This window comes from Bison bison, unplaced genomic scaffold, assembly GCF_000754665.1.
Source record: "Bison bison bison isolate TAMUID 2011002044 unplaced genomic scaffold, Bison_UMD1.0 scf7180017864299, whole genome shotgun sequence".
In the NCBI taxonomy this organism is placed as follows: Eukaryota; Metazoa; Chordata; class Mammalia; order Artiodactyla; family Bovidae; genus Bison; species Bison bison.
The window spans coordinates 3,423,051-3,436,256 of record NW_011494871.1 but is presented as its reverse complement, the minus strand read 5'-3'; the positions used below and the strand labels follow the sequence as shown (position 1 = coordinate 3,436,256).

General features: G+C 42.4%; 1 protein-coding gene across 1 annotated transcript; it reads left to right on the top strand.

Annotated features, from left to right (window-relative positions):
• Positions 1–249: 249 nt before the first annotated feature.
• On the top strand, positions 250–9,680 carry RNF6 (ring finger protein (C3H2C3 type) 6). The gene is given in 6 exon segments (XM_010851207.1): positions 250–397; positions 732–817; positions 2,845–3,055; positions 4,143–4,238; positions 6,872–8,127; positions 8,129–9,680. Coding segments are annotated over 4 exon segments (2,010 nt in total). The 5' UTR covers positions 250–397; positions 732–817; positions 2,845–2,862; the 3' UTR covers positions 8,594–9,680.
• Positions 9,681–13,206: the final 3,526 nt, after the last annotated feature.

Sequence of the window (13,206 nt, the reverse complement as noted above, 5' to 3'; positions counted from 1 at the left end):
GGGGTCACTGCCTCCAGGACGCACGCTTCTCCTCTGCCGTCCGCCGGGAAGCGGACCGATCGCCGGCGAGGTGAGGTCCTAGGAACTCTCCAGGCCTCCCGCGAACTTCCGGGAGACGCGGCCCTCGCCCCCCGCGCCCCCTGAGGGACCGCCCCGAGCCCCGCCTCTACTCTGATTGGCTACCTGCGCGCCCGCTGCACCGCCCTGGCCGGTGATTGGCGCTGAGGCGCAGTCTGTCAGCCGCCTCCCTTGGGAATCTGGGTCGCCAAGGGAAGCGTTCGTTACTCGGGGACGGCTTGGGAGGAGGTTGGTCGGGCCCCCTGAGCTCGTTTGTTTATTGTTCCGGAGACCCTACCCCCGGCGCGCGCTTCCGTCGCAACGGCCAGGAGAGGAGCCGGTATCGGAGGCGGAGGGCAGGGGTGGCGAGAAAGTGAAGGTTGAGAAGTGAGCCTGAGGCCCCCAAGCCCGACTGCCTCCGAGAGGGAGCGGGGTGGGAAGAAGGGCCCTGAAAGGAACTGTCACCTTGGGAGAGGCCTAGTTTCTGCTGCGGGGAGGGTGGCGGGGGTTCATGACCTAGTTGTTCGGGCATCTCGTTTTCTAGGTGAGTCTGTCCACAGAATTCACTAGAGATTTTTGCTTCGGCTTTGCAGCCGAGTTTGGAGACGTGTAGCCCGTTTCCTCGCCTTCCCAGAAGCCATTGACTGAATTCATTCACTCTCTTGTCTCTTTAGATGAGCAGCCGTCAAAAAAAGCACAAACAATGGAAGGACGGATGCCACTGCGTATGTTAAAAGCATGTTGAAAGGAAACTAAGAAGGTATTCACTTGGATTTAATTGTGTTTAATTGTACGAGAGAATTACCTTTTTGAGGAGAAGCACAAAAGTTTTGACTAATACTAATTTAGTTTGGTCTTGTGACCGGTTTCAAATTTTTAAAATCTTTTAATATACAAGAGTCACATTACTGCCGTACCTATCAAATACAGTCTTTGCTAATGATGGGCTAGTCCTGACCATGCAACATGAAAAGAAATTGGAAATTTTTGATAATGTTCATTTGCATATGATTACATAGTGCTACAGATCTTTTAAAAATGACGTTATCCCTGTTTAAAAAAAAACTTGTAATTTAATGTTAGACTGTGTGTGAGATTGGGTAGTAGCTAACTCATACAATGAGTTACACTCCTGGGCTAATTTCACTTTGTTTTTAAAGTACCAGTTCATTGTTTGTTGCTCAGTTGCTCAGTCATGTCGGACTCTTCTGCGACCCCATGGACTGTAGCCCACCAGGCTCCTCTGTCCATGAGATTTCCCAGGCTAGAATACTGCAGTGGGTTGCCATTTCCTTCTCCAGGGGATCTTCCCGACCCAGGGATCGCACTGGAGTCTCCTACATTGGCAGGCAGTTCTTTACCACTGAGCCACCGGGGAAGCCCAAAATATCAGTAGTTTGCTTGTTAAACACTGAGTCGTAGTTATAACAGTTGTTTCATTGGCCACCTAGTCATTTGACCCTCTAGCTTCTATTAAGTTATATGTTGTCTTATACATATCTGTTAGTGACATACTGGAAATTGTCAAGGAATGGTTTATTTCAGCCACGTGTATGCATGCTAAGTTGCTTCAGTGATGTCTGACTCTGTGTGACCCTATGGACTGTAGCCCACCAGGCTCTTCTGTCCATGGGATTCTCCAGAACCCACACTCAAGAATACTGGAGTGGGTTCCCATGCCCTCCTCCAGGAGCCTTCCTGACCCAGAGATTGAACCTGTGTCTCCTACATCTCCTGCATTGGCAGGCAGATTCTTTACCACTGGCACCACTCAGGAAGCCCCATTTCAGCCACAGAACACCCAAATTAGCTCTTGAAGTTAGACCTGGGCCCTACCATGGAAAATTTTGACCTGGATTGGAGATGAACTCTGGACATCTGTATTCTGGAAAATTTCCTCAAGTGAGTTTGATATGCATTCCCAGTTGAGAACTGAAGCTTTAACGACTTAGATATGTTTAAGAAATTTTAAGATATTTATGAAATAAATAGTTCTTCCCTTGATTTCCTTACGGTTTAAAAGTAAATTTCTCAGGAATAACATTTCAGGATAATCCAAAAGCAGTGTTTGCCTCAGCAAGGTCAGGAAGTTTCACTGGCACTCAGCAGCCTCTGGACTAACCACTCCAGTCTTAGGAACAAGGTTCTTATGGAGAGTCACAAGAGCTCTGATGTGCTTGCAGGATCCCCAGAGCTGTGCATGTAGTATTGTCTCCTGTGAGGTGTAAGAGAGGTCAACTCCAGGTCTGTTCAGCTAACTTATTTTTACTTCAACAAAATGCAAAGAGGGTAATATTACATTTATGAACTTTATCTTGGGAAGAAAACCCCTACTGGAAATAAATGTAAATGATACCCTCCCAATACACAGTAGTCCTATGCTTATTAAGTAAAGAATGTGCACAATTCAAGGTTAAAATCTGTATGCTAACATGAAGTATTCGGAGATTTGGAGTATATTAGACCAACTTTACAGGAGAGTCAAAGAGGTAAAAGTCAGATAATCACTTTGGTTTTCAAGTGTGAGAAATGAGTGGTGAAACCAAATCCATTCTGACTTCAGGGACAGCTTTCAGCAAAGCAGTAGGCCCAGTTGTGTTGCATTGCCTAGGAGCTGTTAGTATTGATATTTATTTTACATGTAAGTTTTTCACTGCAAGACTTGGCATACGAAGTATTTGAGTAGTGGGCAGATTTGTAAAATGAAGATGAAAAAAACAAACATGAAGCCATGTATTTAGTCAGTCCATGACTAATACCTTGAATTTGTGTTTGTTGTTTGAACAGAAAGCCAGGAGTCTCAGCATGAATCGATCTAGATCTCAATCAGATGATCGTGGTGAAGAAACCTCATCCCAAGACCAGCATCATCAAGAAAATGAGAGAAGGTGGCAGCAAGAGCGTCTCCACAGAGAAGAAGCCTATTACCAGTTTATAAACAACCTCAATGATGAAGATTACCGGCTGATGAGAGACCATAATCTTTTAGGCACTCCTGGTAAGGGATAGGTAAAAGAGAAAATACCTTTTGCAGCATTATTAAAAGTTTCAGCGTTAGGAGGGGTTTTTACCCCCATCTTCCCTGTTCCAAAATACACTGTACTGTTTTGGTGACTTCAAGAGCTTTGTAACATAAAAACCTAGAAAAATCACTGGCGTACTTCTGTATGTCATAAGTAGGTTAATATTGGGGCTTCCCTGGTGGCTCAGCAGTAAAGATTCCACCTGCCAATGCAGAAGATTCGCTTTGATCCCTGGTCAGGATGGTCCCCTGGAGGAGGAAATGGCAGCCCACTCCAGTATTCTTTCCTGGGAAATCCCAAGGACAGAGGAGCCTGGTGGGCTACAGTCCATGGGCTTACAAGAGTCAGACATGACTTAGTGACCAAACAAGAATATTGAATATATAGCACTGTTACACAAGTGTCAAAAAAACCAACTGGTTCATGTACACGATAGTGTCTAATATTTACATATGTGGTCCTGTTTCTCTTAAGTAATATTTGTACAAATAAAATACTATTCATTTCAAACCTGATTCTAACTCATGTTACTATATATTTATTTAGTTGAACTAATAACTCCTCCAAAGTCAGATGTGTTCCATAATTTTATTACAAATCAAATTTCACAATGAACTGGTTGAAACTTGCAGGTTTGTATGTAATATATTTCTATGTTGCATATTTGCATACTATATATTGGATTACCCATATAATAAACTAGGTAAAATTCAGGTAAATATTTGAAGTTTTCTCTAGAAATATTCCCCTCTTAATTTCTTTTTAACTCTGACAAAAATCCACAGAATTATAGCCTATGGGTTCCTAAGTATATCAACTGGGAGCACTTTATTAATGATTCAAATTAAATCTTATTTTAATTTAAATAAAACATTAATAAATGAAACAACCAAAATGATGTGTATTTGCATCAAGTAAACAGTTTCTACTGTCTTCAGTTTATAGAAATGAAAACAGTAGAATGTCTTTCACAGATTGCTAAAGATTAGTCTGACCGTAAGTTTTCATAAAACTTAGTAATTAAAAAATTTGAATTTCAGTGAGCTTTTTTCTGTTTTTTAGGAGAAATAACATCAGAAGAATTACAACAGCGGTTAGATGGTGTCAAGGAACAAATAGCATCTCAGCCTGACTTGAGAAATGGGACAAACGCCAGAGGTACTATGGACTCCTTTCCATAAGGAACAGGTTTGATTGGAGTAATTGCAGACATGAGCTTCCAGGACCTTGTCTGACATTGGTTTTTAGTGTTTTTCAGATTTAATGTGATACTCATTCAGGGAATATTTATGAATTATATGCAAAGCAGTACAGTTCGGCAGTATAGGACAGAGGTTGCATATAAAGATGTCTTATACACTCATTGCCTTCAGGAGCTCCTGTGTATGAAATAGTATATTAATTGCCAGCAGAATTCTTTTTAATTTTAGAATGTACAGACTAGTTTTTATTTTTAAATTAATATAACTAAGCTTGGCTTTTAAAAAGTTATACAGAGCAACACAGAAAGACTGAGTCAGGAAAACCTGTTTGTTGCTTTGCTGTGTTGTTTTTGTGTTTGTTGTATCATTTTACTGAACAAATACTAAGTTATAATATAAGTTCTTACAAAAAACAAATTGCTTAAAAAAATTCAAACTAAACAGAAGTGTATAGAATTAAAAGTAGAGCCAGCATTAAGGTCTGCCCTACCACTGCCTTCCCCACAAGTATTTGTTAGTAGTAGTTTCACATATTATATCAAGATCATGGTATAAATTAGGGTGAAGACTATTAAAAACCCCAAGTGCATTGATTGGGAAGACATAAGTTTACTCCTCTTTCACGGTAACAGTCCAGTGCAGACACACTGTACTCCATAAAGCCTCCTGGGACCCACCCAGCCGGCAGAGTGGTTCTACAACTGTGCTGTCCAGTGCAGTAGCTACTGGCCACATGGGCCTATTTAAATTTAATAAAATTGAAAACTCAGTTCCTCAGTCATATTAGCCATATTCAGGCGTTTAATAGTCCCAAGTGGCCAGTAGCTTCTGTATCAGACAGCACAGAGACAGAGCACCTCCACTGTTGCAGAAAGGTTTACTGGACATCGACTGCTGCTGCTCTAGGGTGCGGCCTTGATGATCAAGCTAAGTCACCACCACATCTAGGTTCCAACTGGCAGTTGTAGATCCAGAGGGAGGCGCAGGCATCTGCCTGAAAATGAGCTCTCTCACTTCAACTCCAGTTCCATTGATAAGAACTCAGTCCTGTGAACACCCTGCTTGCCAGGCTGCTCCCAAGACCGTCACAGTGCATTTACAGTGGAAGAAGAGACCACAGATTTTGTGAGATATGAGTGACCTCTTTCATGCATCATCATCACTGCATCCTAGTAATTAAAGAAGTGGCATTTAGAATGAGTTAATGTTTACCTGCTCTTTACTCATATCTCTTTGCAAATTAAAATGGAAAGTGAAAATTAACTCTTGTTTTCTTTACATTGATATAGGCAGATTGTACTATGAGTATAGCTGGTAAGACTGGTCCTTTGAGATATGTTTTAATGGAAAATGTACTCATCACAAATGAAATAGCTTATATTTTTAGAATATGGCTAAAGTTGCTTATTTTACTGATAATCAGCAGCTGATTAACAGGTTTAACTTTAATAAAAGAACATTTTTTATGAGAGATTGCAGTAATGAAATAAAATCAAAGCAGTCCCATTTAATAGCTGGTTTTGAGTAGAACAGACTTTAAGGGTAAAGTCTGTGTAGTTAATATGCATTACAATGCCTTTCATTGAGTTTTGTACTTTAATAACCCACTGGTTAAAAACAGAAAATGTAAGCTTCCCACAGTAGCACTGTCATAGTCAAAGAAGTTTATCAGGGGCACAGTTATTTCTAAATTGATCCGTTCAGCAGTATTAATTGAGAGTCTGATTTCTACCAAATAGAATAGAGGTTGGGGATTTAACAGTGAACAAAATGAGACAAAACTTGTTTTTTCTTCATGCAGCTCACATTCTAAATGAACAGAAAATGTATTTTATTGTATTATATATAATGGCTAACATTTATTGAGTGCTTTCTCACATGTTATATCATGCCAGATGTTATGTTAATCATATACCATGTCTTCTTTTATCTTCATGATAATCCCCTGACATCTATCCTATTATTATATCAAATTTATGGATAAGGATATAGCCATAGAGAACTGAATTAAATGCTTAAAATTTCCTTTCTTTACACAAAGACATATTATGGTTCTAATATTATACTCATAAAGCCAAAGTTCTTGAGCTATATGTTTTTGACAGTTTCTAAAAAACAAGGTTCTTAAGGTTACCAAAATACCTAGTTGCAAAAAACACTGTTACCTTTCCCAAAAGGATTCTACAAATTCAAGTGAATTATGTATGTTTTCTTGCTATGTTTTATTAATATTGCCATATGAATAAAGCAATTTAAATGTACAGTTTTAGTAATGGTTATATTTTTCATTTGCCTTAATATTTTGCCAATAATAGGCCTATAGAAAGCAAGAGTGAAGATTTCTTCACACTACTGCACAAATAGTATTTAAAATTTTATAATGTTAATTCACACTGTGTATTATAGTATGCTTGTAGTATACACCTTTCTTTTAGAAAGCTCATTTTCTTTTTGGCTGTTTTTCATTCATTCAGATGCACAGATGTTCTTAAATATAATTTAATTTAATAAAAACTTTACAAGCTTTCAATGAAAATCCAAAGATAGATTTCAGGAATTGATGTTAAGTTGATTTGGTTTGCTTTCCAGACGCAGGAATCCCTCGAGAGGGTTCGAATGAAGATTCTCTGCTGGAATGGCTGAACACCTTTCTTCGCACAGGAAATGCAACTCGAAGTGGGCAGAATGGGAACCAGACCTGGAGAGCTGTGAGTCGAACCAACCCTCACAGTGGAGAGTTTCGGTTTAGTCTGGAAATCCACATCAACCACGAGAACAGAGGATTTGAAATGGATGGCGAAGACTCTGTGGCTATGCCCTTCTCAGATGTCAATCAAGATCAGGCTGCAGATGGGCCCCAGAGACCAAGCAGTCCTGTGGCCAGGCGAACCAGAAGCCAGGCTGCAGGGAATCTCAGCCGTGGTGCTCGCATTCCCAGGACACGCCTTGGCTCCAGGGGGCAGAGCTCAGTTGAAGGCTCTCTGTCTCCACTGGGAAGACTAAGAAATGGAATTGGGGGTGCATCTGGCAGTCCTGGACCTGGTGCCCCCCTCACTCATCTCGACACCCCATCAGGTAGAAGTGAACTCAGGCAGAGGGAGGGGCAGCGGTTTGGAGCAGCCCATGTCTGGGAAAATGGGGCCAGAACCAATGTCACAGTGAGGAATACAAACCAAAGACTAGAGCCCATAAGACTACGGTCTACTTTCAGGAGTCGGAGCCGGTCGCCGATTCAGGCGCCGAGTGGTACGGTTTACCATAATTCACAAAGAGAGAGCCGGCCTTACCAACAGAGCACCAGGCGGTCTGTCAGGAGGAGAGGGGTAACCCGGGTCTTCCTGGAGCAGGACCCAGAAGGCAGAGGGGCTGCGTCCTCGCTCTTCTCCAACTCCAGGCTCGTGTCCAGAATCACGGTGGAAGAGGAGGAGGAGGAGCCCAGCAGGCTGCCTGTGGCCATGCGGCGACACCCAACCATCACCCTGGACCTGCAGGTGAGGAGAATTCGTCCCGGAGAGAGCAGCGACCGCGACAGCATCGCCAACAGGACTCGGTCTCGGGTGGGGCTGGCGGAGAACCGGATCTCCTTGGAGAGAAACAGCGGGGGCTTCCACCGCAGCATCTCACGCCAGGAGCGTTCGGGGATGCGCACCTACGTGAGCACCATCACCGTGCCGCTACGCAGGGTGTCTGAGCACGAGCTCGCCGAGCCGTCCTCCACAGCGCTGCGATCAATCCTAAGGCAGATCATGACTGGCTTTGGTGAGCTGAGTTCTCTCATGGAGGCCGAGTCAGAGTCAGAGGCGCAGAGCGATGGCTCGCACGGGCCAGTGCTGCGCTCAGACGCGGGGCCCCCCGGGTGGGCCCCCCGCCCCTCCCACGGGAGGAGCCCCCAGGGGCCGGCTGGCCCGCGTGGAGCTCACCCCGCTTCATACCCTAGCCAGCGACCCCTTGGTGGGCCGGTCTGCACGGAATTCAGGTAACTTAGTGGAGACGGGAACACTACCCATTCTTCGCCTCGCTCACTTCTTCCTGCTTAACGAGGGGGATGATGACGACCCCACACGTGGTTTAACCAAAGAGCAGATCGACAATCTCTCCACCCGGAACTACGAGCACAGCGGTGCAGACGGCGAGCCGGGCAAGGCCTGCAGTGTGTGCATCAGTGACTATGTGGCCGGAAACAAGCTCAGGCAGTTACCCTGCATGCACGAGTTCCACATCCACTGCATCGACCGGTGGCTCTCAGAGAACTGCACCTGCCCCGTCTGCCGGCAACCTGTCTTAGGGTCCGGCCTAGCCAACAGCGGGTGAGGCCCTGAGTCCCTCACACGCACACCACCGTGGAGCTGTGTTCAGGCATTGTTTTCTTGAATCATTTGTGATACGCTTACCAGGATGAAAAATAGCAGATGATTATAGTTTGAACTATTTTTTGTGTGTGCTTTTTTAACTTGTTAAAAAGAGTAAATTTATAGAAAGTTTAAAATGCAAATGTTACATTATCCTAAAGTACAGAATAGTTAATATTGCTAGAACCAAATAACCTTCAAAATATTTTTATTTTGGTAATTTTGTTCATGCTAAGCACTTTTGTATTTGCACAGTTTGGTAGGTTACAAGTGAATATTTGTCCAAAAAGTCCTGCAGGGTTTTGCTTGGACTTTCAGGTCCCATAAGGCTTCATACTGTGTCCAGACATTGGTATCTAAATAAGCCTTCCTATAACTTTTCATTCTAAGGAAAGCATCTTCATGAAAGAGTCCCTGGCTGAATGTTTGCTTAATGCACTTAAGTTACTTGAAATGTTAAATTTATTATGCAGTACTTACATTTAATATGTGTATATATAGGTATATAATTTTAAGGTTAAAATATTCAGTCTGAAAACTACTGATTTGGTTCTTATTTTAAGCTGTTGGGCTATTACTGCATATGGCACAATATTTAATATTTGCAGGATCATCTCGGGGAGGAAGTGGATTAAGATATTTAAAAATAGAGATAATTTATGAAGCGTTTCTGACAATCTGACTTACTAGACAGCAAGCAATATATAACACTGAACAAGTATTTCTTTTTTCAGAAATGGAACATGGACATTTTAGAGCATAGAGGTTATTTGAGTTCTGCCTTTTCGTGACTTTTTTGAAAGTGCAAACCATTTTTTGGATTAAATTAAGTAAAATGTACACGCATGGTTTCTCAAATTTAGTTTAAAATCTAAAAAAAAAAAAAACCTGTAAAGAATCAAATGCATAGATACTATGTTAAGTTCACTTGGAGGCCAAAAAACTCCAAATACAACAATGACAACAAAAGTAAGAGAATGTAGAACAAACACAAAGTATGCGTTGAAGATCTGTTTCTACCAATAAATATTAAAATGTGTCAACTATTCTCTGTTGGTCCACTGTGGTTTATTCACTGAAAGAAATCGATATTTCACATCAGCTGGATGCCAGGCATTGTTACAGGTGTCAAGGATTCCATAGAGGAGAGACAGAGTCCCTCTCCTCACGGGAAAGACATTTGCTCTTAGAAATGGAAGCTCGGTTAATAAAATTAGTTACTGTTCTGACTTTCATGTTTGTTCATGTCATTAATGACAGTTTCCTGTGGTGACACTGCTTGGACAAAATCACAAGAACAAGCACCTCAAGGCCAATTCTGTGAGATTGAGGTATATCTCAAGACTTAGTTTTCCTTTCCAGTTAGTGATTAAATGCATTTTGTTCAGTAAGATACGTGAACAGACGTTGTTAGGGAGAGTATTGCACACCTAGAGTGAAAGGTTTATGTAAAGGTGGTAACTTTGGAGTAAATGGTTTATGTAGGGCTCGCACGCAAGGGACATGGGGCTTGGAAATTGGATCTGAAGACTTTAAATACTAGACTTAAGGACTTTTTACTTTACAGACTTGAGGTTTCTCTTGCTAAATTATATTGGCGAAGAGTGAGATCATTTTTCATGTTTTGGGAAGACTGGTGCAGAGTGCAGTGGAGTGGAAAAAAATTGGAAGCAAAAAGTCAATAAAGGAACAATTGCTGTAAATTTTTACTATTATCATCATCACCCGTTATTATCTAACCCAGAGTAATGGCAGTGATACTGGAAAGGGCAGAACAACACTGGGGAATAAAAGACATTATTTTGTTGTTTCTTGTTCACTGTGAAGAGGTGGGAGGTCGTAGGTAAAGCATCTCTGAGGGCAGAAGGGAGGACACGTTATAAGCTTGGCCAGTGTAGACATTTACCTGAAACAACTGTGTTCACATATCTGTCCCATTCATTTGAGTGTGATCATTTGACCCCAATATGACAAGAGACTGTGGGCTTCCTAGGTGGTGATAGGGGTAAAGAATCTGCCTGCCAATGCAGGAGACTCAAGACTCAGGTTTGATCCTTGGGTCAGGAAGATCCCCTGGAGAAGAAAATGGCAACCCACTCCAGTATTCTTGCCTGGAGAATCCCATGGACAGAGAAACCTGGTGGGCTACAGTCCATGGGGCCGCAAAGAGACAAACAGCATGCACACACACATAACAAGAGACTAAATCCAGCAGTTACCGCTCAGATGAAATTTTCCTCAGGAAGTTCTAGCTGCCTGTCCTGACGAGTTCAGAAAATCAAGAGGAGAACAAAGAAATGGGGAAATGAACAAAGTAGGGGTCAGGGAGAAATGAGAGTGTGTAGATCTCAGTGCTTTGCAAGTTGTGGAAGGACCTGCATGCAGAGAGATCCCAGGTAGGCACTGGATGTGAAATTCGATGGTGGGCAGTATGGAAAATTCCATGAAAACAGCAGGAATGCCTAGTGAGTTTGGTAAATTGGTACCCTGGTTGGGAACAAAGAAGTGTTTTCTTTAATAATTTCATTCATCTTCCAGTAAACAAATCCCATGACAAATACAAAGGCTCATTATCTATTTATAGCATCTACTCAGCAAGGATTATACCCTTTGTGCTTCCAATATAGAAAGGAACAGATCATTTAAAATCCTCCATTTGAATATTAGCTTCCCTGACATATCCTTAGAGCCTTTTCTGTAGAGTGTGGCTGTCTTGCAAACTTCTGTCAGCTTTCCAGCCAGACACCCTGGTGGCTTAGACGGTAAAGAATCTGCCTGCAATGCAGAAGACCCGAGATCAATCCCTGGGTTGGGAAGACCCCCTGGAGGAGGAAATGGCAACCCACTCCAGTATTCTTGTCTGGAGAATTCCATTGACAGAGAAGACTGTCAGGCTACAGTCCATGGGATCATAGAGTCGGACATTACTGAGTGACTTTCACTTTCCTACATATTACATCTTTTCCCCTCTTGTATTGCAGAGTTTTATAATTTCAACTAGCATTGTTGTGATTTGATTATCTTTCATCCACTCTTAGGTCATTTTTCTTTAAATCTTTAATGTGACTTCACAATTTAAATCTCCCATGAGCTCCTTGAAGTATTATTGCCACTTAACACAGGGATTCCCAATCTCTGGGATCTAATGCCTGATGATCTGAGTGGAGCTGATGATTATAATAATAATAGAAATAAAGTGCACAATACATGTAATGCTCTTGAATCATCCTGAAAGCATTGCCCCCCCCCACCCTGGTCTGTGGAAAAATTTATGAAAGCAGTTCCCCATGCCAAAAAGGATGGGGACCTCTGACTTAACACAGTAGATGGCAGAGTTTAGACAGTCAGTCACAGGACTATTTGTTTGCCTCCAAACCTGTGCTCTTCCTACACCCTGCATTCACAGAAGCAGAAATGCCTGGAGTCATTTTCAGTCTCCTTCCTAAAGACGTTTTTCTTTCCTTTGTGTGTGTGTCTGTGGTGGGGGGGGGCCCACATCCCATGTGTGACACGTGGGCTCTTACTTTCCTCGGCCAGGGGTCAAATACATGCTCCCTGCACTGGAAGCTCAGAGTCCCAACCACTGAACCATCAAGGACGTCCCTGAAAAAAGATTTTTCTAATTTTGTAACTATTACATCATGTTTCCATGTGCAAATACATCTTTTCTGTCTCAAGGATGAGCGAACTGCTTCAGAAAGATATCAAGCATAATCTATATTATAAGGATGAATCCAGAAAAGAGATGAATCAGTTCAGTTCAGTCGCTCAGTTGTGTCCGACTCTTTGCAACCCCATGAATCGCAGCACACCAGGCCTCCCTGTCCATCACCAACTCCCACAGTCCACCCAAACCCATGTCCACTGAGTCAGTGATGTCATCCAGCCATCTCATCATCTCATCATCTGTCGTCCCCTTCTTCTCCTGCCCACAATCTTTCCCAGCATCAGGGTCTTTTCAAATGAGTCAGCTCTTCACATCAGGTGGCCGAAGTATTGGAGTTTCAGCTTTAGCATCAGTCCTTCCAATGAACACCCAGGACTCATCTCCTTTAGGATGGACTGGTTGGATCTCCTTGCAGTCCAAGGGATTCTCAAGAGTCTTCTCCAACACCACAATTCAAAAGCATCAATTCTTCAGTGCTCAGCTTTCTTTATAGTCCAATTCTCACATCCATACATGACCACTGGAAAAAACATAGCCTTGACTAGACGGACCTTTGTTGGCAAAGTAATGTCTCTGCTTTTTAATATGCTGTTTAGGTTGGTCATAACTTTCCTTCCAAGGAGTAAGCATCTTTTAATTTCATGGCTGCAGTCACCATCTGCAGTGATTTTGGAGCCCAGGAAAATAAAGTCAGCCACTGTTTCCACTGTTTCCCCATCTATTTGCCATGAAGTGATGGGACCAGATGCCATGATCTTAGTTTTCTGAATGTTGAGCTTTAAGCCAACTTTTTCACTCTCCTCTTTCACTTTTATCAAGAGGCTTTTTAGTTTTTCTTTACTTTCTGCCATAAGAGTGGTGTCATCTGCATATCTGAGGCTATTGATATTTCTCCCGGCAATCTTGAT